The sequence below is a fragment of the Anastrepha ludens genome, chromosome 5 (genome assembly GCF_028408465.1).
Source record: "Anastrepha ludens isolate Willacy chromosome 5, idAnaLude1.1, whole genome shotgun sequence".
NCBI classification, from domain to species: Eukaryota; Metazoa; Arthropoda; class Insecta; order Diptera; family Tephritidae; genus Anastrepha; species Anastrepha ludens.
The window spans coordinates 49174344-49201046 of record NC_071501.1 but is presented as its reverse complement, the minus strand read 5'-3'; the positions used below and the strand labels follow the sequence as shown (position 1 = coordinate 49201046).

The 26703-nt window shown below is 36.6% G+C and overlaps 1 protein-coding gene across 8 annotated transcripts in view; it reads left to right on the top strand.

Annotated features, from left to right (window-relative positions):
- Positions 1-26703, top strand: part of LOC128864973 (leupaxin) — a 103854-nt gene that overhangs the window by 52746 nt on the left and 24405 nt on the right. For 4 of the 8 annotated variants that reach the window (XM_054104805.1, XM_054104800.1, XM_054104799.1 and 1 more), the window contains 5 exons: positions 11304-11431; positions 11520-11787; positions 14594-14723; positions 14789-14877; positions 14950-15080. In XM_054104805.1, the coding sequence (XP_053960780.1) occupies positions 11304-11431; positions 11520-11787; positions 14594-14723; positions 14789-14877; positions 14950-15080 (746 nt within the window). Of the gene's footprint in view, positions 1-4347; positions 4457-11144; positions 11188-11303; positions 11432-11519; positions 11788-14593; positions 14724-14788; positions 14878-14949; positions 15081-26703 lie in introns of those variants that run through there. The other 4 variants (XM_054104801.1, XM_054104802.1, XM_054104804.1 and 1 more) reach the window with 4 other exon arrangements.

Sequence of the window (26703 nt, the reverse complement as noted above, 5' to 3'; positions counted from 1 at the left end):
GAAGCCAAGAGACGTTGAACGCCGTTTTATGGCATGCGAACAACTGCTTCAACGGCACAAAAGAAAGGGTTTTTTGCATCGAATTGTGACTGGCGATGAAAAGTGGGTCCATTACGACAATCCAAAACGTCGGGCAACGTATGGATACCCTGGCCATGCTTCAACATCGACGTCGGCGCAGAATATTCATGGCCTGAAGGTTATGCTGTGTATCTGGTGGGACCAGCTGGGTGTTGTGTATTATGAGCTACTGAAACCGAATGAAACGATTACGGGGGATGTCTACCGACGACAATTGATGCGTTTGAGCCGAGCACTGCGAGAAAAACGGCCGCAATACGCCGATAGACACGACAAAGTTATTTTGCAACATGACAATGCTCGGCCACATGTTGCACAAGTGGTCAAAACATAATTAGAAACGCTCAAATGGGATGTCCTACCCCACCCGCCGTATAGTCCAGACCTTGCGCCATCCGATTACTATCTCTTCCGATCGATGCAACATGGCCTGGCTGACCAGCACTTCCGTAATTACGATGAAGTCAAAAAATGGATCGATTCGTGGATTGCGGCAAAACCGACCGAATTTTTCACAAAGGGAATCCGTGAATTGCCAGAAAGATGGGAAAAAGTAGTAGTAAGCGATGGACAATATTTTGAATATTAAATTTGTAACCATTTTACGTCAATAAAGTTTCAAATTTCGAAAAAAGCCGCACGAACTTATTCATAGTCCTATTATATATTGTATAATTTGCGCGTACACCCGTTTTGGGTGTTTGGCCGAGCTCCTCGTCTTATGTGTGGCGTGCGTCTTGATTTTGTTCCACAAATGGAGGGACCTACAGTTTCAAGCCGACTCCGAACGGCAGATATTTTTTAGGAGGAGTAGAAATTCCCTCGGAGGTTTGCCATTGCCTGCAGAGGGGTGACCGAGAAAAAAGTTTTTCTTCACCGAGATTCGAACCTACGATCTCTCTGCATTCCGAATGGTAGTCACGCACCAACCATTATTAGGAACAGAAAATATTCCTATTATTTTGAGAAACAACTCAACTATCTCGGCTTCTCAATAGCACATCTTGGCAATCCTAGTTTTAAAAATCTTTTGGACAGTTTCACCTTAAAGAAATGAATTGTTATTGGGTTATCCGCTTAACGTTCAATTTTTTCAGGTCATCCAACAAGAAAGTCAAACGCACACAAATCATAGCGCCAATGCGGTCAATTATTATCGCTAAGGCATACAAAATGATGGCTATTGTTGTTGTAATATCTTCAAAATTCCCTATACATGTTTGGGAATAGAATAGACATGACAGGGACTGGACATCTTACTGACAGGCAATTAACGACATTCATCAGAAGTCCCTTGTCACCTTAATGAATTCTTTTAATCCAGAATCGACTCAGATATGCTCAACATATGCCCGACATGTGAAGATCCCCGTATGGCACTAACTCTTATTCACATGCCTCCTTAACAGATCCACCCTTTGGTGTTGTTGTTGTAACAGTTCATCAAGCCCTGTCAGTAAGGGTTGGGCTCAAAAAGAGAGGATTGCTAGGTGAGTAAAGCTCTTCGTCTGCAATGGGTTGTGGTTGTATTCCGATGATGGCATTCGGCGGTCGGGAGTTTAATAAGTTGGTAATAAGTTGACTGTAATTTGTTCGATCCTGAGTCTCGTCAGTATAGTCGAAGAGATATTTCCTTACTCGCCAACGTGGCGGATCAGCCTCCAGCAAATGTCTGCAGAGGTGATTCCTGCGTTAGCAATCCAGCTGGAACTGTTTGCTGAGCATTTTACGTTGCCCCTTAACCTGGCCAGATATTCGCTCACTTTAGAAAACAAAGACATAAATGTATGTCACTGCTCGGATGCCATTGTCGAGCAATCGGCAGCAAAGGAGACAAATGAAACTCCCTCTCGTCTTTGCGGAAGCTTCTAAATATAGAAGTTGAAAAGCAAGGTGAGAGGACACCACTCTGCGGCACTTCATGATTTATCCTTCTCTGTTTTGAGCATTGGTCTTAAAAAATGAAAGACGATTGTTGAATAACATCTAGTTGTTTTAACAGTAATAGAAGCCTCGTCAGTGTAGGGTTTATCACCGGTCGTCTTCGTCAGGCTCAACTAAAGGTAGGTTTTAAAGGGCATGTGTTTAGTATGTCGGGATCGATTCTGGAAAAGTAGGAGTTTACCCTGCTACAGTATCCAGAACGTAGTTGTGCCAGTGTTACGCGTGTCTCACGGGGAAGCTGAAGCTCTTCATCTGCAATAGGTGGTGGTTGGTCTCCGATTACGGCATTCACAGGGCGGGAGCTTAAGAAGGTGGTGACGGTCCAGTAGATTTCTGTCAGTTTTGTCTTTTAGAATAGGCTAGTTTACTGGGGCGGCAGTCCTTGGTCGGAAAAAACCCGAGTCATTCCGGTAACGTAGAACCGGCTCCCATGGGAATGGAATAGCATCTAGTGGTGTGTTATGGCTGACTGTATCCAAGGCATTGGGTATGTCCAGCACTACTAGGGCAGCCCTTTTTCTCTCTGAGGCGGTTTTAGTTAATCCCACAATTACCTTGTGTGTTTATGGCGGTGAGTGCTGTGGTGGTACTGTGCACTCTGCGGGAGCCATGCTAATGTGTGGATGGACTGTTTCCTAGGCCTACCGTTAAATGAGATAGACGACGACAACCGATGACTTCACTGCGCTTGACAGGGCTTTGTGAACTTTTACAATAACCACGGTGACCATGGCTCCGCACACTTGCTGGAGTGAAAATCAGCATTTAAAAATATGCCTTAGGGGGGGGTAGGGTCACAAAATCGAAATTTTTTTCTTCACTCATCTTATAATTAGTAAATCATTTCGAGAATGTTGTGTCAAAATTTTAAGTGGATCGGAGCAGAACTCTCAAAGTTATAGCCTTTGTAGGCACTCTACCTCGAATGCGGAGCATCGATAATTTCTCAGAGTCATTTTTTCAAACGCGTTTTTCCCGAAACGACTTCTTAAAAGTCGGTGCCAACACAACTCCGAAACTATTCAACCGATTCTTTTCAAATTTGGCACACGTTTTCTAAATCAAATATACCTCCCCCCTACACTGTTTTTTTTTATTTATTTTTTTTTTTAAGGTGGTTTTTCACTTACAAATATGGCGAAATTTTTCGCCAAAAATGCTCGTTTTACGTTTTTTTGCCACCAAAACTACAAAAATGAAAAAAAAAAAAATTTATTAATGTAGGGGGGAGCATTACGTCATACTTTAACTGAAAAATTCGACTTTTTTAGTTTCAGATGATTCTACGACGAATGCCGATTGGCACCGCAGAGCACCCCTCGAAAAACATATCTCCAAAAAAACTCTGTCATGGGCTTATTTGTCAATATTTTATTATTAATATTTTTTAAAAACTTATTGAAAAGATGTACAATAACATGCAACTGATTTTATTAAAGTATCTTAAGCCATATTTCTGTAAAAAATTAAAAAAAAAGTGTTTTTTTTTTAGCGCTAAACCCTACCCCCCCCTTAAAAAATCTTACTAAACGTTTGAACGCCTTGTGGATACATTGGCTTCTTTCCTCTTGTGGCATAGTTTCTGAAGTCCAAAAGTCCTCGGTAAATACCAAATTACTACGATTTTCACCACTTCTTTACTTTCAGAAAAATTAAAATATTAGGCTGGAAAGAACTAGCAGTATTCAAATAACCTATAAACTACGTTTCGGTTATGTTCAAAGTTAAATATTAACATTTTTTTTAAATATAAAATACATATAAATGTTTTTAGACATTTTTCCTTTGGCAGTTTTTTTATGTGGTAAAAGTAGTTAAACAGCAATACTAAAATTATATTCGCCCGTCATACTCCACTCCACTATTGGCTCTTTGGCATTCTGACTCTCCATGCACCTGTTTATGTGGGAGTTGTAATATGCAGGGTACGAGCACAAACTAGATTTGCTGAAATCAAACGCAGAATATTTATGTATTTCGCTTTAGTTTCCTTTTGTGCTGATGGTAATAATCACTTAATTTGGTTGATTTTACGATATTTGTTCTGCGTAATTTGTTGATATTTCAGTTTTTTTTAATCCAGAATTTTTCGTCGCCATTGGCCATTTGAGGAAATTGTTTCAAGTCAAAAACATTGAGACCTTATTTGGTTCGCGTCGAGATATATTCTGACCAACATTGCTTGCCTTTTAAATTCGCATAATTTTCATTTACATTCGTATGTATGTATGCACATACTCGTAATTTCTGTTTATTATGCTATCGGTTGCTAAATCGACACATAACCGTTAGTACGTAGTGATGTTCGCCAACGCGTGAATATTTTTACAGTGGCTTCCTTTTTAAAAAATGTCTTCTAAGCTGTTTTCATCATCAATTCTAAGTCCGCCAAATGATGCTTTTAAAGTAGGCGAATTTGAAAGGCGTCTAGGTAAGTTCGCTTGATTAAGCAGGCAATTTAATAAACAAGTGAGTATTTCAAATATGACGTAATAAATACATATTATATAACGAATCCCAAAACTATCGTTGAGAATTTAATTCAATTCAGCTGTAAATAAAAGGCGGATTAATACTTTTCAGTGATTTTTTATTACTGGAAAGCGTGAAACTTGCCATTCAGCAAGAAATACTATTTCATTCAAATGACTTCCGTGCCGTATTGGAAACATTGATTTCATGTAAAATTTGTCTCTAACGGCCGCCAATCGACATCAACGTTTTGTTTGATTACACAGGTTTTTTGTTTATATGAGATTGGATTCCGATGTACGAGGGTCGTTTGAAAAGTCCGTACAAAAAATAAAACCTACTTAATTGTTTTGTGTAAACCTTTTTTATTTTTCGACATAGTCTCCTTTTAGGCCAACACTGTTCTAGTTTGTTGATCCATTTCGAATAATAGGATTTGCCAAAATCTGAAAAATAGTCATTCGTTTTTGGAATCATCTCCATCATAAAATCTTTTTCCGGCAATGTCTGGAGAATAGGGGGAAATGACTAGACAAGCTGACCCTATTTCTATTCTTTTGTAACCACAACTGCTGTGGCGTGAGCTGGTGCGTTGTCGTGATGTAAAAAGAAAATCAATCGACTTCCTCGATTCAAACGAATGCCAAACACAAGGAAATACAGGGATTTGGCTGAAGCTTGGTGTGTGTTCTTCCAAGAGATGCTACTAACTAAACTTCGATACCCGCCAGTAGTGCTATATAATCAAAAAAAATTTTTTTGTTCAATTCTCCAGTGCATCAGTTTTTTGAGAAAAGTAGGTTAAACACAACAGACCGGTTTTTATGAGTCTTCCTCCCAGTTTTCTTAAAACTCTGATAGGCACTGTTGGACCCATTGAATGATGTTCAGCACACAAAAATACAATGGAAAATTAGAAAAAACACAACCCATATAAACAAAACCAATTTAAGTTTTGTTTTTAATATTTCATAATTTTGTCCAAGCGACGCTATTTCGGCTGTCGAAAGTCATAAACATCGATACTTTAGACTACGAAAGCTAACAGCTCTTGGGTTCCTTTACATCTAACCCGTCGAAACAGCACGTTTCCTGAAGTAATTTGCCGAAGTCAGTACTAGTTTAGACCGGTCGGTTTTTTTTTCACGGATATTTGTTTTTTAATTTTAGCATTCAGGTTGAAAATGCATTTCATTTATCGAAAATATCATGCACAAAACGATTTCAATAAATTTGTGCCTTTAAACTTCTAAAGATACAATCAAATAGGCGTATCCTAAACTTAGTACACTCAGCTCTTAAATTCGATTTGCCTTAGCAACTGGGTTCCCTATAATTATTGATCCCACTACTGAATCATCATTCAAAAACTGAGCGAATGGCTTTTTTATATGGAAAAAAATTAACATTCATTCATTCTAAAAATATGCCACAATAAAGATAATTTTGGATGGAAGATTATCTCTCTGAGAAGTGTTTAGCGTAGTAACGTAGCGTATAATTGGAGGGCAATCACTGCTTCTTAATGATCAAAATACCTACTTATTTTGCATTATTTAAGTAGCAGTAGCAACTTGCGACCTACTGTCTGTCTGACAAAAGCACAGAAGCTATGGCGTAGACTAAAATATCTATTTTGAAGGCAAATATTTCAGGTGTTTATTTTTTTAATTTGTTATCTTATCCTATATAAAAATGTGATTTGTTTATGTGTTTGTAGCGTATAGGCTCCTACAGCATTCATTGATGGCAAATCAATTTTGGCAAGTTTTTGTGGCCATGACTGGGAGGGCTTATGAGTTTGTTGGTAGTCGCGCACCAACCCATTCGGCTACAGCGGCGTTGGAGTTGTATATGTCGAAAATTCATGTTTAGGGTCTTATTTGGTACTACAAAAATTTTGCACAAGAATATAGAATGGCAAGTTGGATTTATGGTAGAGATATCACGAAATAGCTTATTAATGATCTGACTTGGTTCAACCCCCGAAACTTAACCAACTAGTTGAAAAGAAATATTTCTGTACCTAATGTACCCTAATGAAATTTGCTCTCTTATTCGTATTCACTTTCCAATTATAAAGAGTTTTCCAATAACAGATGTTATTTTGAATAGCCCGCTATTTCGGTAGATGTCACTTTTGAAGCTGTCATTTTTTGATATTTGCCAAGTAAGAAACTACGCCATTAATAATTCACGCCTAACAACGTAAAATTCACTATTAGAATGGTGAAGCTTTGGCGAACGGTTCGTAAAACTCGTACATTTTTGGGTCATCGGGAAGCACCTTGTCGGACCGCAATACAGAAATTGGTGAAAAAATTCGAGCTATTGGGACGAGTTAGTGATGTGAAGAATAAAACCCGTGCATGACGCTCAAGAACAGCCGAAAATATTCCTGTTGTAGCCGAAAGTGTTGAAGAAAACCCAGGTTTGTCCATTCCTCGTCGTTCTTTGGAGTTGTGTATTCCACAAACGTCATTACACCGTATTTTGCATAAAGATTCGGGTATTTGGCTTATAAAGTCCAGTTAACACAAGAACTCAAGCCGGCCGATCATCAACAACGTCGTGTCTTTGCTGATTGGGTCGTTGAAATGCACGGTAATTATCCGGAATTCCATCGAAAAATCATCTTGAGTGATTCCACCTCGGTGGCTTCGTCAACAAGCAAGATTGTGGGATCTGGAGCTCAAAAAATCCAAGAGTTATTGTTGAAAAGCCTGTCTATCGCGGAGTCATTCGACCTTACTTTTTCGAAAATGAAGTTGGAGCAACAGTTATGGTGAATGGGGTGCGCTATTGAGAGGTAATCAACGATTTTTTATGGCCGAAATTGGATGGTATTGCCACACAAGTAACGAAACCATTTATCTTTTACGGGAATAACACCTCTTATTGGAAAACCCTTTACTTTGAAATACGCAATGCGACATACAAATTGGCCAAATCCAAACGATATAGTAAACCAAAACAAAGAAAAAAAACATTGAATAATATCAAGAAAAAATTTAATTTCAATAATGAAAGCAAAAAAATAAATAATTTAAAAAAATACAATATTATGTCGATGAAGTTGCTGAACACCATTGAGAAGACGGAATTGTCCGTTCTACGTTTCCGGAACGACCCGGATTTACTATATATTCGGCTAAGGACTGTCACTCCAGCAGCACTCGTATATAAATGGGGACTGTTTTTGCTGATACAACAACAACAGCAAATTGCCTTCTGAGGCATCTTCTGCATCATTTCTAATGGTATATAACTGATTTGAGGTTTTTGTTTTACCTCAACTCATTCTTATTACTAGAAATTGGAAAGAATAAATTAATACAATATTCGCTATAGAATAAAGTAAAAAAAAAGGATTTTAACTCCCACAGCAAATAATAATAACAATAAGTAAAGTACAAGAACGAGAATTAGAGCGGCCAGAAGTTGTTTACGAGTTGGGTCATATTAGAAATATATACGAGTCCCTAGAAATTAAATAGCTAAATAGGAATGCGTCTGAAAAGAATTTATGCGAGTTTTCTTGGACCCATTAGATCTCGCTTGAGTGGAGAAATTTATAGAAATTATAATGTATTTACAGTCCAATATATCGAAGTTGAGGGTTTTCGTTTTGTATATTACTGATAAACTTTCAGAAAATTGTAGCACTTTGCCGATTACGTTCACACTCGGAGGCGATACGTCATATGAGAAGAGCAGGGTTAGGAATGTATAATAGGTTGTCTGCATTGGAGGCTCTATGCCCTTTATGCTTGTAACGCCCAAAAGTACAAAGTTACAAACCATTTCGATTTTATTGGAAGTGCCGAGTTGATCTCAGGTGTAATTAATTACAAGGACGAATAAAAAGGAGTGTAAATTTGAAAATTTTGGTTCAAAGTAAAGGTACTTCAGTCTTTGCGGTTATAGCATACAAATTTGATTTGCGGGTGTAGCCGCAGTTAATATGTAGTAGATACTATATTAAATAGCTTTTATAAGGAAACATTTCGAACTGATTTTTAAATAAATGGGACAAGCGCACAACAGCCCCGCTGAAGTTTCAAAGCTAATAAACCTTGAAGGAATATAATACACAATTTTTCCACAAATATTATTTTTAGTATTGTTGTTGGAAGGGTTAAGTATAATATACCACTTTGGAAACCAGTAAAACTATTAAAATCTAATGCCTACGACTAAAGTAGCTTATTAAAAATAAAATTTTCAATTAAATTAATTGCTAACTATGCAACGGAATTTCAATTTATGTAGGCAGGGTACAAAAACTTTAATTAAAATTAAACGAAAAACGGTTACTAGCCCACACTGCACGAACAGGTATCTACTGATAACCCGCTATCGGAAGTGGAATGACATAAACAAAAGCGAATGGTCGGCAATACAGACAGCTCGCGCACGCTATGCATGAAATATTGCAATACAAAATATTTTGAGCAGCTTTTCGATTAATTTAAGTGGGCAAGTAAATACTAAAAAGGGTGGAAATCATATCGTACGTTTGCTGGAAAAGTGTAATAATTTTTTTTACTTATAGATAAATATAAGAAATTTTCTTTCAGATATACATACTTATATTAATAAAGAAATTACTGACATCTCTGCTTTTCCACTGTGGAGCCTGCGGAATCCATTATAAACATTAGGCGCCTTAGATTCGCCAACGGGTAGTGAACAGATGAATCAACTGACACAAATAAACAAATTTTGGCAGCACTGAAAAGGAGCTGCTAAAAATTACATTTGTTTGGAAGCACTTGATGAATATTAGTAAGATCGCATTCATACAAAGCACATTTTCTTGCACTTCGCAGAATTCTTATTAATACTCTTCTTAAATCTAAGTTCAATACAAATTATGCTCGTAATGATACTATTGAACGAGCTTTTCGTGATGTTTTAAGAGATCTCGAATTCTAACTTTATAGATATCGCAGTTTCAAGGAAAGAATTTTCTGTACTATTTAACTCTATTTTTTAGTTAGTTAGAGGTAACTTTGTAATTTTGATTTTAATTAAATTCTTGAAATAAAAAATAAAAAAAATAATCGCTGACCTATATAATTTCTCTGTTTTCGTTTTCACATGCAAATTTTTCGTCAAGCAAAAAAAAACTGCGAGCAGAGAAGTGGCGAATCGAAGGCGCCTATTATCTCATTACAAGAAAGTCAGGCAAAAGAGTTTTTGGCACCAAAAAAAAAAATACATTTTTAGAATGGCCCGACTGCAGCTTACCTTAACCCAATCGAAAATGTATGGACAATACTTAATCAATCGGTTTTCAAAAATGGAATACAGTTCAATAGCGCTAAAATTCTCAGAAGTCCGGTTATTGTTAGATGGTCAAAAATTGTTCAAAATATTATAAAAGAATCAAATCGTTGCCTCGACGACTTCAACAAGTTATAATCAAAGGAGGATCCAACACAAATTACTAAGCTTGAAATTATAATCCAACCCTAAGAATTTTTCGTTTTCTGTAGATCTTACTTTTCTTAATAATGAATTTAAGCTTCGTGAAATGTGCGCTTAGTTCTGGATATTTTTAAAAAATGTATCATTAAAAGCTTACATATTAAAAACATAGATTGTTAGCCTTAAACTGATAATAAAAATACAAGAAATTTAGTTGGTCTTACAATTCTTTTCGTGTAGTGTAGTAACACCAAAATTACGAATTGTTCATATTCAAACATGCACCCTAATTGCGTACTTAAGAAATTTATGAAATCAAAAACGAGAAAACGAAATTGAAAAAAAGAGAGGAAATGGATCGTGGATTAAACAAGACAAAAATAAAAAAAAATTTCAATTATTAATTTAATTAAAAATTGCACAAAAATAGCACCAAAACTAAAAAAAAGGAAAGGGTTTGGTGAATTCGAATAGTTTTCCTTTATTTGAGGCCACAGCAAACGAAGCTCCGTACCCGTACCGAAAAATGGGCCCATCTACGCAGAGATTCTTACGGCCTGTCTAAATTTTCTTGCAATGCTAAATTTCTCTCCATTTTTCTATTTTCACAGACCAAATCAAATGCTATTTAAAAAAATTAAATGAATAAATAATTGGTGCATACACTTCTGTTAGGTGTTGGGCCGAGCTCCTCCTCCTCTTTGTGGCGTGCGTCTTGGTGTTGTTTCACAAATGGAGGGACCTTCAGTTTTAGGCCGACTATCAACGGCAAATGGCTTTATGAGGAGCTCTTTTATGGCAAAAATACACTCGGAGGTATGCCAGTGCCTGCCTAGGCAAAACTTTAAAAACTTGAAATATAAGATTGTTAAAAAAGAATAAAATAATTTTGAAAATGAGTAACACAAAATCGTCCGGTTACGGATATTTGCCTTTATATGTTTGATCCTTTCAATATGCGCATGAAATTCTATTATATGGTAATCTCAGGTTAGAGCCTCTTTTATTCTTTTCCGCTTTTGTATTGCCAACGCACCATTTGACGGGCTGTAGCGCTTCACCAGAAAGATAAACACATTGCGAAAGTCTTTGTTAGTAAGCGTGCGTTCATGTGTTAGTAATTTGAGGTATTTCGTGGCTGCTACCAATATTATCAGTGAATAAGTTGACTTTCTGTCTCAGTATTTTTGTAATTCATGAAGTGTTGATGCCTTTTTTTCTTGCAAGCTATGAATTACGGCGATTACGACAATTTAAGTGGGAGAATTAATCAATATTTTTAACTAACTCAAGCTAATTTTTAAATCTACTTACTTACATTCATATATATATAAACATACTCTTAACGTATTTCCTTAATTATATATTTTTAGATGCACTTCTTGCCGATCTACAAAGCAGCGTGCCAGGCAGCCGCCAGCCACAGTATAATACCTCAAATGTCAACTACGGCGATAGCTCAGGTTATGGAAGTTTGCGGGGAAAGGCAGTGCCACCACCCGTAAGTGTTGCACATATTTTGTCAATTTTATTTATTAATTTACTTACCAAATATAAATCAAATATTTAATATATAATTTACGTCACAGGTAGTGCATCAAGAACACTACAGCGTTACGGAGAGAACTGCGGTGTCGCCAACGCGAAATGTTGGTGGTTACAATGGCTTAGTAGCGGGAAGCGGAGCGTCTCCGGTTGGCCAGTCCTACAATTATCAAAATCAGGGTTCCCTTGGACGAACAGGTGGTGCCTACAACGGCACTTCGGCGCAGCAAAATTCTAAAAACCTATCAGAATTAGATTCACTGTTGGAGGACTTGAGTAATGCGAGATACAATAGTAATTATGAGAAAAAAGGTAATAACTTCAACATTCAAATAATGTAAAAATGAGTGTGTTTTCGGGTATAATGCAAAGACTAGGCCGAGTTGTATTTTGCAATAGTGCAGTGAATTTAAATTTTTTCTTTCACATGAAAGCTCCCATAGTTTTAAATATCCGAGCAGTAGATGGTTTTTATGAGAAGATTTTTCCTAGCAAAAATTGCCCTGAGAGGCTTGAACTCCCGACCTTTGAATTAGTTATAGACAGCCATACTCGGTAACAACTGAAATACAATAAAATACATTTTTTTTTAATTCGACAAACAATAATTTTCTTGACACAGTCTTATATAAGTTTTGAACTTGTAAGTGACCCCTGTATACTTACTTACTGCTGTCCTGATCTCCTCGTAATGCATAGGCGATGCCTCAAACGCCTAGAGGGCGCGCCGCAGTTGGCGGACAGCGCATACTTCACAGATATGAGTGGTAGGAGAGTAATGAAATATCTCTCGCGGACCAAACAAGCCCGAAGAAGGAAAACTTCGTTAAAAAAACATTCTAGAAGCATTAATTTACCTACTACTCTGTGTTTTTTTTTTATTACGACGACATATTTTGGCAAAATTACAAAAAAAATATTATTTTCAGGGACGTATCTGATGTACAGGGTGAACGAACACCATAACTTTTTTGTGTGAAATTAGTTTTTATTGATTTCAAAGACAAAATTGTTCAAAAATGATTACAATTTTAATATATATTCACTTTAGCTCGATATGACCACCTTTTGCCTTGACTATAGCCTTCAAACGGTCAAAAAATGAGTTGCATGCTGTACGAATGTGATCTTGAGGTATTTTGGCCCATTCTCGTATAATCGCTTTTTTCAGCGCATCCATACATATTTTTTAGTCCTCACCTTGCTCTCCAAAATGAACCAGATGGATTTGTGTCTGGCGAATTTGAAAGCCATTGTGTGGACGAAATGAAGTGTGGAACATGATTTTTTAACCATTCTTGGTTTACACGAGCTTTATGAGACGGTGCCGAGATCTGTTGGAACGTCCATGGTCTACGACCGAAATGTTTGCGTGTCCACGGCTCTAAAGCAGCTTCTAAAACATTTTCCCGATAATAAGTCGCATTCACTTTGACACCAGGCTCGATAAAAACGATTGGAGAGCGTCCATCAGCGGCCACTGCGGCCCAAACCATTACTTGCGCTGGGAAATTGCTTCGAGTGGCCATAAGTAAGCTCAAATTCTCGTATGAGCGTTCGGTCAAGTAAACACGATTATTTTGAGTGTATATGAACTGCTCAATTGGGAAATTTTTTTCATCAGAAAACACAATGTTAGGAAATTCGCCACGTTCGTGCTAGCGCAACAACTCCTTTGCTCTTTCGCACCGAACTTTTTTTGCTGGGATGAAAGATCGTGTGCTTTTTGGAACTTGCAAGCCTTGACTTGAGCTCATTTTTCAATATGCGTCAAATGCTGTCTTGCGATATTTTCAGTTCTTTGGCCATTTTTCTTCCACTTCGACGTGGATTTCGTTCAAGTCGAGTCTTCACTTTCCGAACCATTTCTGGCGTTGTTGCAGTTTTTTTTGGTCCACCTCCATAGCGTTTTGCAATGCTACCAGTATCATTGTAACGTTTCATAGTGCGATACACAAACATTTTATTCACTTTGAGGTGACTGAGCTCACGAACAATGGCTGGTTCGGATTTTCCAGCCAAATATAACGCAACCACTCTATTATGTTTGAATTCCATCACAAAAAAAAAAAATTCAACAAAACTGTGACGCAAATGCTTTTGATGGCTTATAAACAATATATTGAACAATTTTGACGTTGATGTCATGAGCTGTTTTACAGATACAAGCAGTGTGAAGTTGGTAAACTTCATATCGTTCACCCTGTATATCAGGCCAAGGACTGTCACTCCAGCAGCATACCCCAAATATGTTTAGGGAATGTTCGTGCTGTTGGATGAACAACAACAAAATTTAGCATGATTTTTCCCAAACCTGTAGAAAAGGCAAAAGAGAAAAATCATAGCATTTAGCCACTAAAACTTGAATGATTTTGCTATGCAAAGTCCTCGTTCATTTCCCCCGGATTGGTAGAGAGAAAGAATTCTACGTTAAAAAAAAAAATGAAATGTCATTTTCGAACTGGGACTTGCTTAACCCAGTTGTCTTTCAACAATTGATGTTATACTCTGGGACATATTCAACTGTTTATTTAACTCCAATATGCTCCAAATGTACAGTATAAAAAAGGTCAACGAGGGACTATTTGATTGATTTTGTACATAAATGAAGACTATTTTAAGAACCACATAATGACAATGCACACCTGTGATGCTTTAGTAGGTGGCCAATAATGGCAATTTTATACTTTCATTTAAATGAAAATACGCTCCAACTTTGCCTCCCAGAAATTTTTGCGTAAATTGTAATCGTTAGGCTTACGCGTTGCACATAGTTTTTGAAGGACTCTTTCTACTACCGGACGCCCTGGACGGCTCGGCGTACAAACTTGGATTTTTGGGAATACAATTGAGGATCTCTGGTGGAATTAGTGTGGCTCACTAATCACGACTTTTTATACTTTCTGTATCTGTTGGTGTAGTATTAGATTTTACTACTTGTAAAGCGAGAACTCTTTTAAGAGTGACGTTCGAGCCTATTACTTTTGCGTGCAAGTTAAAAATTATTATTTTTTGAAAAGATGTTTTTTGTTCCCAACAAATTTAAGTTACTTGGGCGTTGTACTCTCGTTTTTGCAAAATATATTCAATATAAATATTTTGACTTTTTTATTTGTAGAAAACATAGTGCCAACGAGTTACAACTCTATCTCCAAGTATAATACCTACAATTCCAGCGATGAACGGCCAACAATTGATAGTCTGCTTAGCGAAATGGACAATGCCTCGAATTATGCGGTACCAAATGGGTAAATACTTAAAATCAAATATTTTTATTTTAACTTTAGTATTAATTATTGAATAAACCCTTTAGTAGCCTTACCAAGTCACCGACACCTGGGCGCCACGTTAGTATTACCGTGCGTGAGACAAAAACTGAAGCTTTCGCACCGGACGGACCAGGTAGACTGAGATTCTTTATTTTAAATATCTGACATCGCTTTTAATAACCCTTTTATTCTATTTTTTTTTAAGTTGGTCTTGTTGAGAAGGAAATCGTGCAACATAAGGACACTTATTTGGGAAACCAAGCGACACCATCTGGATATGCCTCTTCTGCCACTAAAGAGTTGGATGACTTAATGGCATCTCTATCTGATTTTAAGGTAAGATAAACCACTCTGGTGATTCTACTACAATATTATTTTGCTATTCTCGCCAGGCGAAAATATATTTATGTGCATCTGTAAGCATTTGACCTAAAACCTAAATATTTCTGCTGTTGCATGCAACAGCCTATACGTTCTGTCGTCCGTGCTCATTATACCTTGAACAAAATTTGGCATCAAAATGGACCCATTTGTTACCCAAGGCCTAGGAAATGTAGATAGCCGCTGAATAGTAGCAAATGAGAAAAGTAATCACACCATTTTCTACATATCGATAATTTCCAAAAGTATAATATATACATATATAAATAATGAAAATGAAACATGTCATAATGACGAAGGAAACAAAATGATTATTTGAAAAAGGTTTGAAAATAGGCGTGACACAGACCACTCTTACATAATAGATCAAACTTTAAAAATACACTGCACACAAGCTCGTTGTTTGATCGGATATTGTTGTTGTTGTTGTTGGCAGTGCGGTGTAGTTATCGTCTAACTCATCTAACAGGTTGGGCCCAGAGGAAGAGGGGTATTAGGTGAGTGAGTTTAAGAAGGCATGTAAATAGGCGGTTAGGGTCGTGCGGGTTGCCTTCACATGCTGGACATATGTTTAGTATGTCGGGGTCGATTCTGGATAAGTAGGAGTTTAACCTGCTACAATATCCAGAACGTAATTCTGCCATGGTTACGCGGGACTCTCGGGGAAGTTGGAGCTCTTCGTCTGCGATTGGTGGTGGTTGGACTCCGATAACGGCATTCGGGGGTCGGGAGTTTAAGAAGATGCTGAGAGTCTCCCGATGAATGTCGTCTATGGCCTGTCTGTACACTGTCCGATCCAGTAGCTGCCTGTTTGTTTTGTCTAAGATCTCGTCCGCGTAGTTGAGGAAATGCCTCCTGATTTGCCTGGGGGGTGGCTCAGGTTCGAGCAGGTGTTTGCATGGGTGAGGCCTCTAGGAAGTGTCTGCAGGGGTGCTTCCAACAGTAAAAGCAGCCTAGAAGGAATTGCTTGCTGCTCATTTTACTGTGTTTCTTAACCGGGAGCATATACTTATAGAGCCTCGTTGGGAACGTGTAGATATGCAGGCGAGATATTAGGAGGCATCCTGTGGCTGTCCTGATAGGAGTATTTTGTCAGGTCCACCACAAACATCAGATGTTGTGATTATCCATGCTTCTGCACCATGCGATAGCACCGGTATAATGAGATATATATCTAAAATGTGGATTTTGTTCATCGAGAAAAGATTTTATTGCTCAAATGCGCACAGTTCTATTGCGATACTCCAGTGACAAGTGAATTGGTTCTGCCCACTTTTCTTCTTTTACATAGTTGGCAATTTAGGATTTTAATCTTTTTTATAAATTTCACTCCGGGCAGCATAGAACCGAATGGTGGAATAAAAATTTCCATAATTCAAGAGTCACGTCAGTGTCCAAAATACCATTCTTAACGTTAGAGAATGTTTTTTCGGTCGCGAATTCAAGTGTAAACTCGCGAACCTGTGCATTTCCGCTTTTCTTATCGGGCTGCATCGTAAGGTCCTTATGCTTTTGTACTCTGTGTGCAGTTGCATTATTTATATTATTTGCTGTTTCGGCTCACTGAAACCCTCTGATTTTTCAAACGGAAAAAGGGGATCCACATATTAAACATTGCCACCACTGAGCAATATTGAGTGTCGATGGGTGAATATTTTCGATGTCTGTATTTGGACAGCTTTAGCAGGAACGCATCCTCTGCTATGCAATGACGTTGTTAAAAGCCTTATTTCTAATAAACTTGATATAATTGACTTCGAGCTTTCAATTATGCAACTATGCAACTATGATACATAGCTTACCGAATATTTTTATTCACGAGTCTGGTAAGTACTCGCAAAATCTATTCCCTTTTGCCATGGATCATTAATACTCAATTTCTACACCAATTAACCTATTCACCTCCTAGTTTAAGGTTAAAGTAGTCAAATTTAAAAAACGTTGTTTGTGATATCGCTAAAAAATCGAAAATATTGGACGGCGTGTTCGATAGGATCACAGAAGCTATTGCAAATCTATTAAGTCATTTAATACAGGATATAAATTCAATAGTTAAAAAGCTGATGGGAACTCAAGCACAATTGTTTTTGAATTTAAATACTTACAAAAAAAGAAAGAGGGATTCTCTCATGACTGCACTTATAGTACAGGGTCCGGCACTCGAAGTGTAACTGATTAGAAAGGCCATAAAATTAGCTTGGAAAATTACTTTTATTCAATTCGAAGCAAAGGATGTGTGAAAATGATACAAAATCAAGAATCAATTTACTTTTGTTAGATATGATCACCTTTGGCCTTGACTATGGCCTTGAGATGGTTCAGAAATGAATCGCAAGCTGCCCGAATGTGATTTGAAGGTATTTTGGCCCATTCACGGGCAATGGTTTTCTTTAGCGCCTCGATGCTGGTGAATCTTTTAGTTCGGACTTTGCTGTCCAAAATGGCCCAAAGAGAATAATCCATCGGACTCGCGTCTGGCGAATTTGAGAGCCATTGTGTGGACTTTATGAAGTTTGGAACGTTGCTTTTTAGCCATTCTTGGTTCACTCGAGCTTTGTGATACTTTTATACAAAGTTCTGTAATGTTCTGAAGATGTGAAAAAATTGTGTTTAATTATTTCCCCCGCATTGCAACATTTTGAAAATTTGTTTTATTTTTTTTTAACGATCGCAAATCAAGAATGCTTTGAAAGCGTGAGTCACTACTTATATAGTGACCATTGTCCACCTCCACATTTGAGTGTAATTTATGTATGTTGTTTACAGTTACTAAGAATTGAATTAGCTCGTGACAATTTTCGTGGGATGATTTTTACGATTTTTTAAGTGGATTATAAGGAAAAGGTTTGGAGTACCACAAGTACTTCCATTTTTGCAGTATGTATTATGTATTTCATACAGTTGGGCAAATTTCAATATGTTTAGCACACAGAAAAAAATCGATATGTGTGCGATCTGGAGGTCAATTATTGATAGCACGTCAGGACTTCAGGAAATTCAATATAAATCTGTTGGAAAATATTATAGAAATAGTGCACTTCACTTTTTCGAGTGGACTGTATCACCAGATTAATGAAAAATGTAAGAAAACAAGGAAAATCGATGGGTAGCAGAATTAATGAAATGCTCAAAAGTTTTTAAAGCAATTCATAATAAAAAACTCATACGTCACAGCGAAATTAAACCTCTCTTCTCATCAAACGAACATAAGACTGAGCTAAATTTGCAAGTTACAAGGCGGACAGTTCGATACAGGCTGTTAATAGCAAGAACAAAACAAAAATGCTGCAATTTGCAAGAAGAAACCTCTTGTGTCGAAACTAAAAAATGTGTTATAGACGGGATGCTCTGCAGAGCGAGGAGTAGGTCTAATATTTTGGACAAAAGATAAAATTTGTACATTAATTGTTTGACCTTGTAAGGTACAAAATAAATGAAGTTTGCACAAAAAAAAATTATGATAATAATAAAAACATAAAAATATTTGTTCCTATTATATTTTCCAAGAATGTACTTTTATATATGGACACGTGATTGCCTTAAACGTTTATAGAATAAAGGAAATTAAAAAAGTAATTTTTTTTTAATTATACCTCTTTGAAGACTAATAAAGTAATTGCAACACAAACAAAAAAAAAACAAAGATGAAAGATACCATTCTAACAAATGCCTGCCAAACTTTATTGATTCTAGATTTAATATTTCTCGATTAAAATACTACAAGGTGGCCCAAAATTTATCATTATTTACTTATAATCAGTTGTTTTTGAATAACTTTTTAATAAATAAAAAAATATTTTGAGAGATGACCAATCCAGGCGACCAATCTTCTGCGGCTATGAACCCAGGAATATTGTGTTTTAGTCACTGTTCGGTGGTTTTTGCTCTATGGGTTGGAGTGGAATCTTGCTGGAGGATCCAACGCTCACCATTGAAGAGAGTACTGCTCAACTGCTTCACCACGCCTTCTAAGACATCCTCCTGGTACACTTTTGCCTCGGTCTTAACCCCTTTTTCGCAGAAACGAAGAGTACATCTCCTTCATCCTAAGTACATCGCCTTTACAGGTCTCTCCCCACCAAACGAAGGGTGGATGATGGCCACGCTGAACCCTTGGAACGAAATTGTTTGCGTCTTTAAGAGTTTCAGCATGGATTTTGTTGTTTTCATTATTAAAAACTTCATCAACAGTGAAAATTTTCTCATCTGTGAAAATAATATTTATTTTCCTGGCCGTTGGCCGCATGCCACCAGAGAAGCTGCTTGCATCTGTCGAGTCTAATTTTCTTCAAGCGCGTTGTGAAAAGATGACCAGTTGAGCGACGGAAGGTTTTCATATGGAGATCATCTCTAATTAGTCTTGACATAGATCTGGTTGATATATTAATTTCCCTGGACATGATTTTCTGCTTTCTAAGGGGATTACTGCGAATTCTTTCTCCTCGACTTTTAAGGCTGCCACGCAAGGACGACCACTACTTTTTCTGTCTGTCACTTCAGACGTTTGGGGAAAATAAAGTTTTCTCAGTAATTCGTAAATCTCACTTGCACTTTTACCGCACTTTTGTAATGCAATCATTGCAATACGAGTTTCCTTAGGTGCCCATTCCATTGTTAAGATGCGAAATTTGCCACGAAACTGAATATAATTTAGACAATGCATACGAACAAAAGCAAAAATAACGGAATTTATGGCAAGACTAAATACATATATGGTATATTTAAGTCAAATTCATTCATTTTTTCGTACGGGGCAACCCTTTTTAAAATTTTGGTTTTGGATCAAACTGCACTAAATGCCTTTCACTCGCTAATATTTCACTTTACTTATAACTTGTATATTTAGTTCACAACATTTTAAACAAGTTTCCCTATTGCAAAAATTAACCTTAACCGGTGACGCTGGCCTTCAAAATGGCATTTCAATTATTGAATTTTTGCCCGATTCACCATCAGCTACCGTAGACAGTAGATTTTACGTTACCGGAAGGATCCGGGCTGTCACTCTCGCAGCATTTCTAGTATATGCTTCTACTGTTACAACAGTAGCAACAACATTATCAGTATTTTTATTAGCATATGAACTTTTGTTAAGCAAATAATGTTTTGCCATACTGATATATGGTTTGTCCTCGCAATCTTTTTTGAGTTCGCATAAACAAGGTATCCATATATAATAATATAAAAATAATATAATATAATATGCAAAATATAAATGATAAATCGCTGTGTTGTCACGCGCACAAGAACATAAAAAGAAAATAAAATTGACGAGGTTATTAAGAATCGCTTAAAATGTTCAATGCAATGTATTATATACGTACATATGTATGTATGTATGTATCTATGTATGCACATATATAAGCGATATTGTATAGATACCCGTCTATATATATACGCCCAATGTGTTTGTACAAATAAGCGAGATGTTTTCGAAAAGTAAAGCGGCTTTTTATTTCTCTCGAAAGATATTTATTTATTCGTCAATATCTATTTTATCCCCTTCAATGTAATACCCCTCAGATATATTATGCTTGTGCCCATGCCTTTTCCAATCGTCGAACTACCTCGACCAAAAGCCCTTTTGGTATAGCCTGAGCTGATCCAACGATGCGGATTTTATGTCCTTAGTTGAGGCAAATCACTATCTATACTATAGGTATTTTCTGTTTTGGGAATATAAAAAGTCCGATAAAAATACGGTCTTATTTTGTTACAAAAAATTCGGATATTTTAATCTGTTTTTTTTTTTTTTGTTGAAAATATAACAAATACGACATGTATTCCAAGACAACAAAACAAAACAAAAATTAAAAAAAAGAAAATCGAATGTGCTTCGTTTCCCGCGAAATTTGAAAAGACACCTTACTTATTAAACTCACTTTGTGTACGAGCATGTACATGTGCTAACAAGCATCACCACTTTGCCGTAGCCGTACGAGTTAATGCGTGACTAACATTCAGAAGTGCACAGGTTCGAATCCCATTGCATGAAATATCAAAATGATAGGAACAGTTGAAAAAGCTTATCATAAAAACCAGCTTTGTAGGTCCATCTATTTGTGAAATAACATAAAGACGCACGCCACAAATAGGAGGAGGAGTTCGGCCAAACACGCAATAAAGGGTGTAAGCGCCAATTACATAATATATAAGTATATATGATATATTAAGTTGTTCAATAGGTTTTACGCTTCGATAAGAAAAACACAGTTTTATTCTTTGAAATATACTTTATTATTCAGTATAGTCTCCGTGAACATCAATACGCTTGATTCAACGAGATTCCAATTTATGAATTCCGTCCCTTAAGGGAAGATCTTATTTCATTTGATGAAAAATCGTTCCCACGCATGCATTTTTTGAGGTCTGGAAACAGATGGAAGTCGCTAGGGGCCAAATCTGGTGAATACGGCGGATGCTCCAACAATACGAGCTGTAATTCTTGGATTTTAGCCATTGTCAAAATGCTCTTGTAACGCAGTTCATTGTCCTGATGAAAAATAATTTCTTTCTTTTGATTACTAAGTATTTTTTACGATTTTTTTTTCAGCTGGTCTAAAAGGTTACAATAATATTCAGAATTAATTTATACCAGTTTGGAAGTAATCCACAAACAAATTTCCTTTCACATCCAAAAAAAAACTGATGCTAACATCTTCTTGGCCGATTTCTTTACACAAACTCGTTTCGGAATCGAAGAACCAGGTACACACCACTCTTGAGCCTCTTGTTTTGATTTATGATCATGGTCTCATCCATAGTAATGAATCGATGCACAAAATCCATTTTATCCTTTCGAAAACGCTCCAAATGTTGCTGAGAAAATCGCATTCGAATATGTTTTTGTTCCATTGTTAGCGAATGCGGCACCCATTGTGCACACAATTTTATGAAACCCAATACTTCAGTCAAAAGATTGCTTACACTGCCCAATGAGATCCCTAGGGTTTCATTCCCATGGCAGCCGGTTCTACGTTATCGGAATAACTAGGGGTTTTCCCGACCAAAGGCTACCGCCTCAGTAAACTAGCCCTGTCTAGTGAACCGTTTATCATGTTTATCTCTAGGGTTTCTACTAAATCTCTTTCAATCGGATTTGGACGTGGATCGTCTTTAAGGAGCTTGTACGATAACGTTTAAATTCAGTAACCCATCTTTCTACTGTAGTAATTGATCACGAAAAGTCCTTCACACTTTCAAGATTCGTTCATAAATTTCCTTTTACTTTTAAAAATAAAATAAATAATAAAAATTCTAACACTGCATTTGATTTTTTCCATTGTCGAAAATACTGTGACACGTCGATACTAAAGGGTTTGTAAACCATTGAATGTATTAACAGATTAATGAAACTTCACATACGTTCATATGAAGAGTGTACCAACATAACAAATTTTATTTAAGTGACATGTGTTTGTCGGTATATAACAATATCACATTTCTTGTGCTGAAGTACTAATCCTTGCAGTAATTCAGGGCCCATTATACTCGCGCTGCCTTCTACATGCTTTACATTTGTTCTTAATATTTAGCTTCAATCTTTCCCTTATTAGCCTTATTCAATGCGAATCGTTCAGGTTGTAAAGGTGGCGCAAAACTAATCGTCCTGTCGGAAGATTATAACATTTGACTCTTGTGACTTGAGACAGCTGCAGTACACAAAAAGACGAGCAATGCAGCGCGTAAAGATCAAAATAAAGATTTCCATCACTCAAAATTTTTTTTTTAGTTAGTAACCAAGTTATTCAAAAACAAAATGATTATTAATGTCGCGTCACAATGTACTTTGATCCGTGTAGAGAGCAAGCGTTTGCCATTTTCAGTCTCCAGTTGAGGAGGATTTCGCCGAAGTCACGTCTGGCCTCCCTGTTCATTGACATGCTTGGCTTTTTTGCTGTTCGTTGAATGACTAACCGTTTTTTTCTGATAATTCTTCGACTAAATTCGAGTTATACTATTAATTTTATTTTTACTAGTAATTTTTATTACTATTATTAGAGTAGAATGGGGTAAGATAGGTATGGGGGTACAATAGGTAGGTGGGGATTTCGTCGCACTGTTTTTGCAGAGGTCACTCGTCTTATGTGAATTGAATACGTGGTGGGGAACAACGTTTGCGACTGTCATTTCGGCCGTCACCATTCATTAGTTATCCTAGTTCTGGCGTCGTTTAGTTTTTTGTGAGCTTTTCTCCGACATAACATTTTTTTTATTCTACGGTGCAGTGCATTTAATGTATGTAAATATTTGTCAGGTGAGTTTTATTTTACGTAGAAAATAATGCTGAACACGAATAATGTGTTAGTTTTTTGATATTATTGTTTTAAAAAAAAATATCGACACTAACATAAAACATGTGCTTGGGGGCACTATAGGTCAGCCGTCTGGGGGCATTATAGGTCACTACTTTTAATTGAATAAAATAAATTTTAATTGTTTTTGCAGCAAAATGGTGCGTAATTATGTGCGAAAAACGCCGAAACGAAATGAAGAGGATGTAAAAAACGCAATCGCGGCAGTCCGAGATGGCGCTAGTGTTCGATCAGCCTCTAAACAATTTAAAATTCCGTTCGAAACATTACGTGCTCGCGTGATGAATTAAAGAAAAATTCCTAACTTTTATAACATGTGCAGTGTTCATACTCTATAAATAAAAGTTAAAACGTTAATTTCCAAGCCATGTACATTGTTCTTTTCCTCTCACACATAGTGACCTATCGTGCCCCCCGATTTTGAAAATATCGAAAAAAGTACCTTTGTCTTATTGAATGCAGCTTCCAAAAAATATTTAGCCAAACATAAGTCAGTATAACCAAAATGTTAGCAGATAAATAACCTTTCAAAATCTTGCTTATTTTTCAAAATCAATGCAAAAACACCGTAGCAAGAGCTCTCCAAAAAAAATGGCCTATCTTACCCCATTCTACTCTACCTTTTTTTTAGTAGCTTGAAGAGGAGGGTAATTTTGAACTGTCGTGTTCTGAAGAAGTCTTTAAGCCGCGTAATTTTAAATCCTTTTTTCAGGATGTACAGAAAATGCAATTTAAAAATCAATCAAAAAATATTGATCAGTTCTGTGACGAGCCGTTCAAATTCATTAATCATTTATTTTTTCATTCATTTTTTTCCAGTTCTATTTACTGGTATCGCAAAGTCTACTCTATCGAAGCAGTCTAGTCCACTAAAACTTTTAACGGTATATAAGAGTTTGCTTTATTTTTCAACGTTGCAGTCTTGCGATTCCAAATTGTATTTTTTATTTTATTTTTAAATTTTTTGGTTTATCCTAAAACTCTTTGTTTCTGCATTAATTTAATCGTCGATTTCATTAAAAAATTTGGTATATGAGAAAATGTCTAAGGTGGTGCTTAAGTTTTGACCAAGAGTGTATATGTATGTATGTCTCTTGTAATAGTGACTTTCATTTGTATAAACTATTACAATATTTTTGAAATATTTTACTCGGTTGTTTTTTGTTGCTTTTGTTGCTTAGTTTTGTTTTTTGTTTTCCAAAAATTTTGCTATTCGTTGGCCGACGGCGGCCTTGTTGCTGAACCTGATGTTATTGTTGCTGGCACTGCTAACGTTCTGTCTTCGCAATTTTAATCTTTCTCCCTCATATTGTCTCCCTCCCTCCTTCCCTTGTTATTACAATCCCTTTTCTTCCTGTTCGGCTGATTTTTGCAGCCGCCACCGTCGCTTATTAGCATTTGATGAAAATTCTGACAATAATAAATAACGCCAAAAATATAAACAATATTGCACACGGCCACTTCAACGACTAGCCAACCAAACAACTGGGCAGTCAAGCGCTTCCAATCCACACAGTCCGCACGCGAATTGCCGCAAACGTTTCTACGACACAGCATTTAAATTTAGTTTCCTTTCGCTACGCTTTCCATTGGTCTATTTTCGTTTTCATGCTCGTTTTATATTATATTAGTATCGTACTTATCTAATTTCAGTTCTCCTTTGAAAACAAAAACAAAAAATAACACGATGCTAGATTTCATTGCCATTGCTTGGAAGCGTTTGGGCGGACAAAAAGACATGCAATCATACATACATATACATGCATGTATATATATATGTGTGTGTGAGTGGCCGTTCACTGTTTTCCTTGCTAGTTGGCAGGCATTTGATTGCCAAATCCCGCCAACCTTCCAATCCTCATTCTATTCTTCAAAAAAAAAAAAATCAAATAAAAACCAAATCGCGCTCTTCTCTCCTCCTTCTCCAAAGTGGTCTTTCCTAAAATATACACACGCATCCATATGTACATCGCATATAAATATGTATGTTTGCAAGCATGATCGTACTTGCAATTTGTTGGACTTCATTTCAATTTACTTTTATATGGCATTGTTTAGAAAACTGATTTTCATTTTATTATGAGTATTTTGGGTTGCGAATCGTACATCTCCGCCCTGTCCTTTGATCGGTGTTGGATCCAATTTACTTATGAATGTATCTGCTTCCGTTCAGCAGAACAAAATATCGTTCCAAAAACACAATTCGTTTTACTTTGGCCTTTTATTTACACACAGCCATACATTCATAGGTACACATACATACATACATACACATAAATATATATTTGGCGTAACGTGTGCCACTCAGCTAAATAATTCTTTTTTTATGTTTTGTAGTCGAAGGAAATAAAACAACAGCATGCAATATTCATACATAAATAATATTTGGGTGTATTTCCGTAGCTGAGTTAATCTCATGATTTGCCTGTGTGCTTTAGGTACACAATATAATGCATGAGTATGCGTTTTTGCTCCGGTGGTTCTTTAATGTTTGCTTAAAACTGCAAAGTCTCGTGATTTCGAAACAAACTCTCAATCTTTTAAAAAAATATTTATTGAAAATTCAGTAAACCAATTTAAAAAGACCTTTTTGTCATGCAGGCAGCTTAAACTATTTATGAAAAATCACCAGCCAACAATTTCACTGCATATCTGAAGTTCTATCTGTTAAGTTAGACGGAGGGCACCAAAAATATCCGACTGTGTCTCGATATCTCCATGCCATTACTTAGCAAAATATTCACCACCTTTTCTCTACTCAGGTTTGAGGACCTGAATGAACTTTTGCCATCAGAAATTTCCACCTTATCATACGCTATGTCAAAACAGCAATCATTTATTTGTTTATACGAAAATAGAGAAAACCGAGAATATTGACATCACCGACTTAAAACCCGCGCTGTTAGTTCTGCTTTTTCAAAGCTGAATTAAAAGCAAACAGTCGACGCACTCGCGTATCGTCACCCACGTCACTGTTGACAATTATGATTTCGAAAGAGACTTCATTTACCGACGAACCAGCTCGATGAACCCCGATAATAAAATGCCTCTCCTGCCAACAAATTCTACTTTGGACTAAGTAGGCAATTGAGTAGTAAATTTCTCTCTGGATGAACAAAACTAACACTAAAAGGTTCTCATCATGCCCGTCCTATCGTATGGCGCAGAAGCGTAAACGATGAGAATGTCGAATGATGCTTTCATTGGAGTATTTGAGAGAAAGATTCAGCTGAGAGTTTTGGACCTTTGGACGTTGATGACGG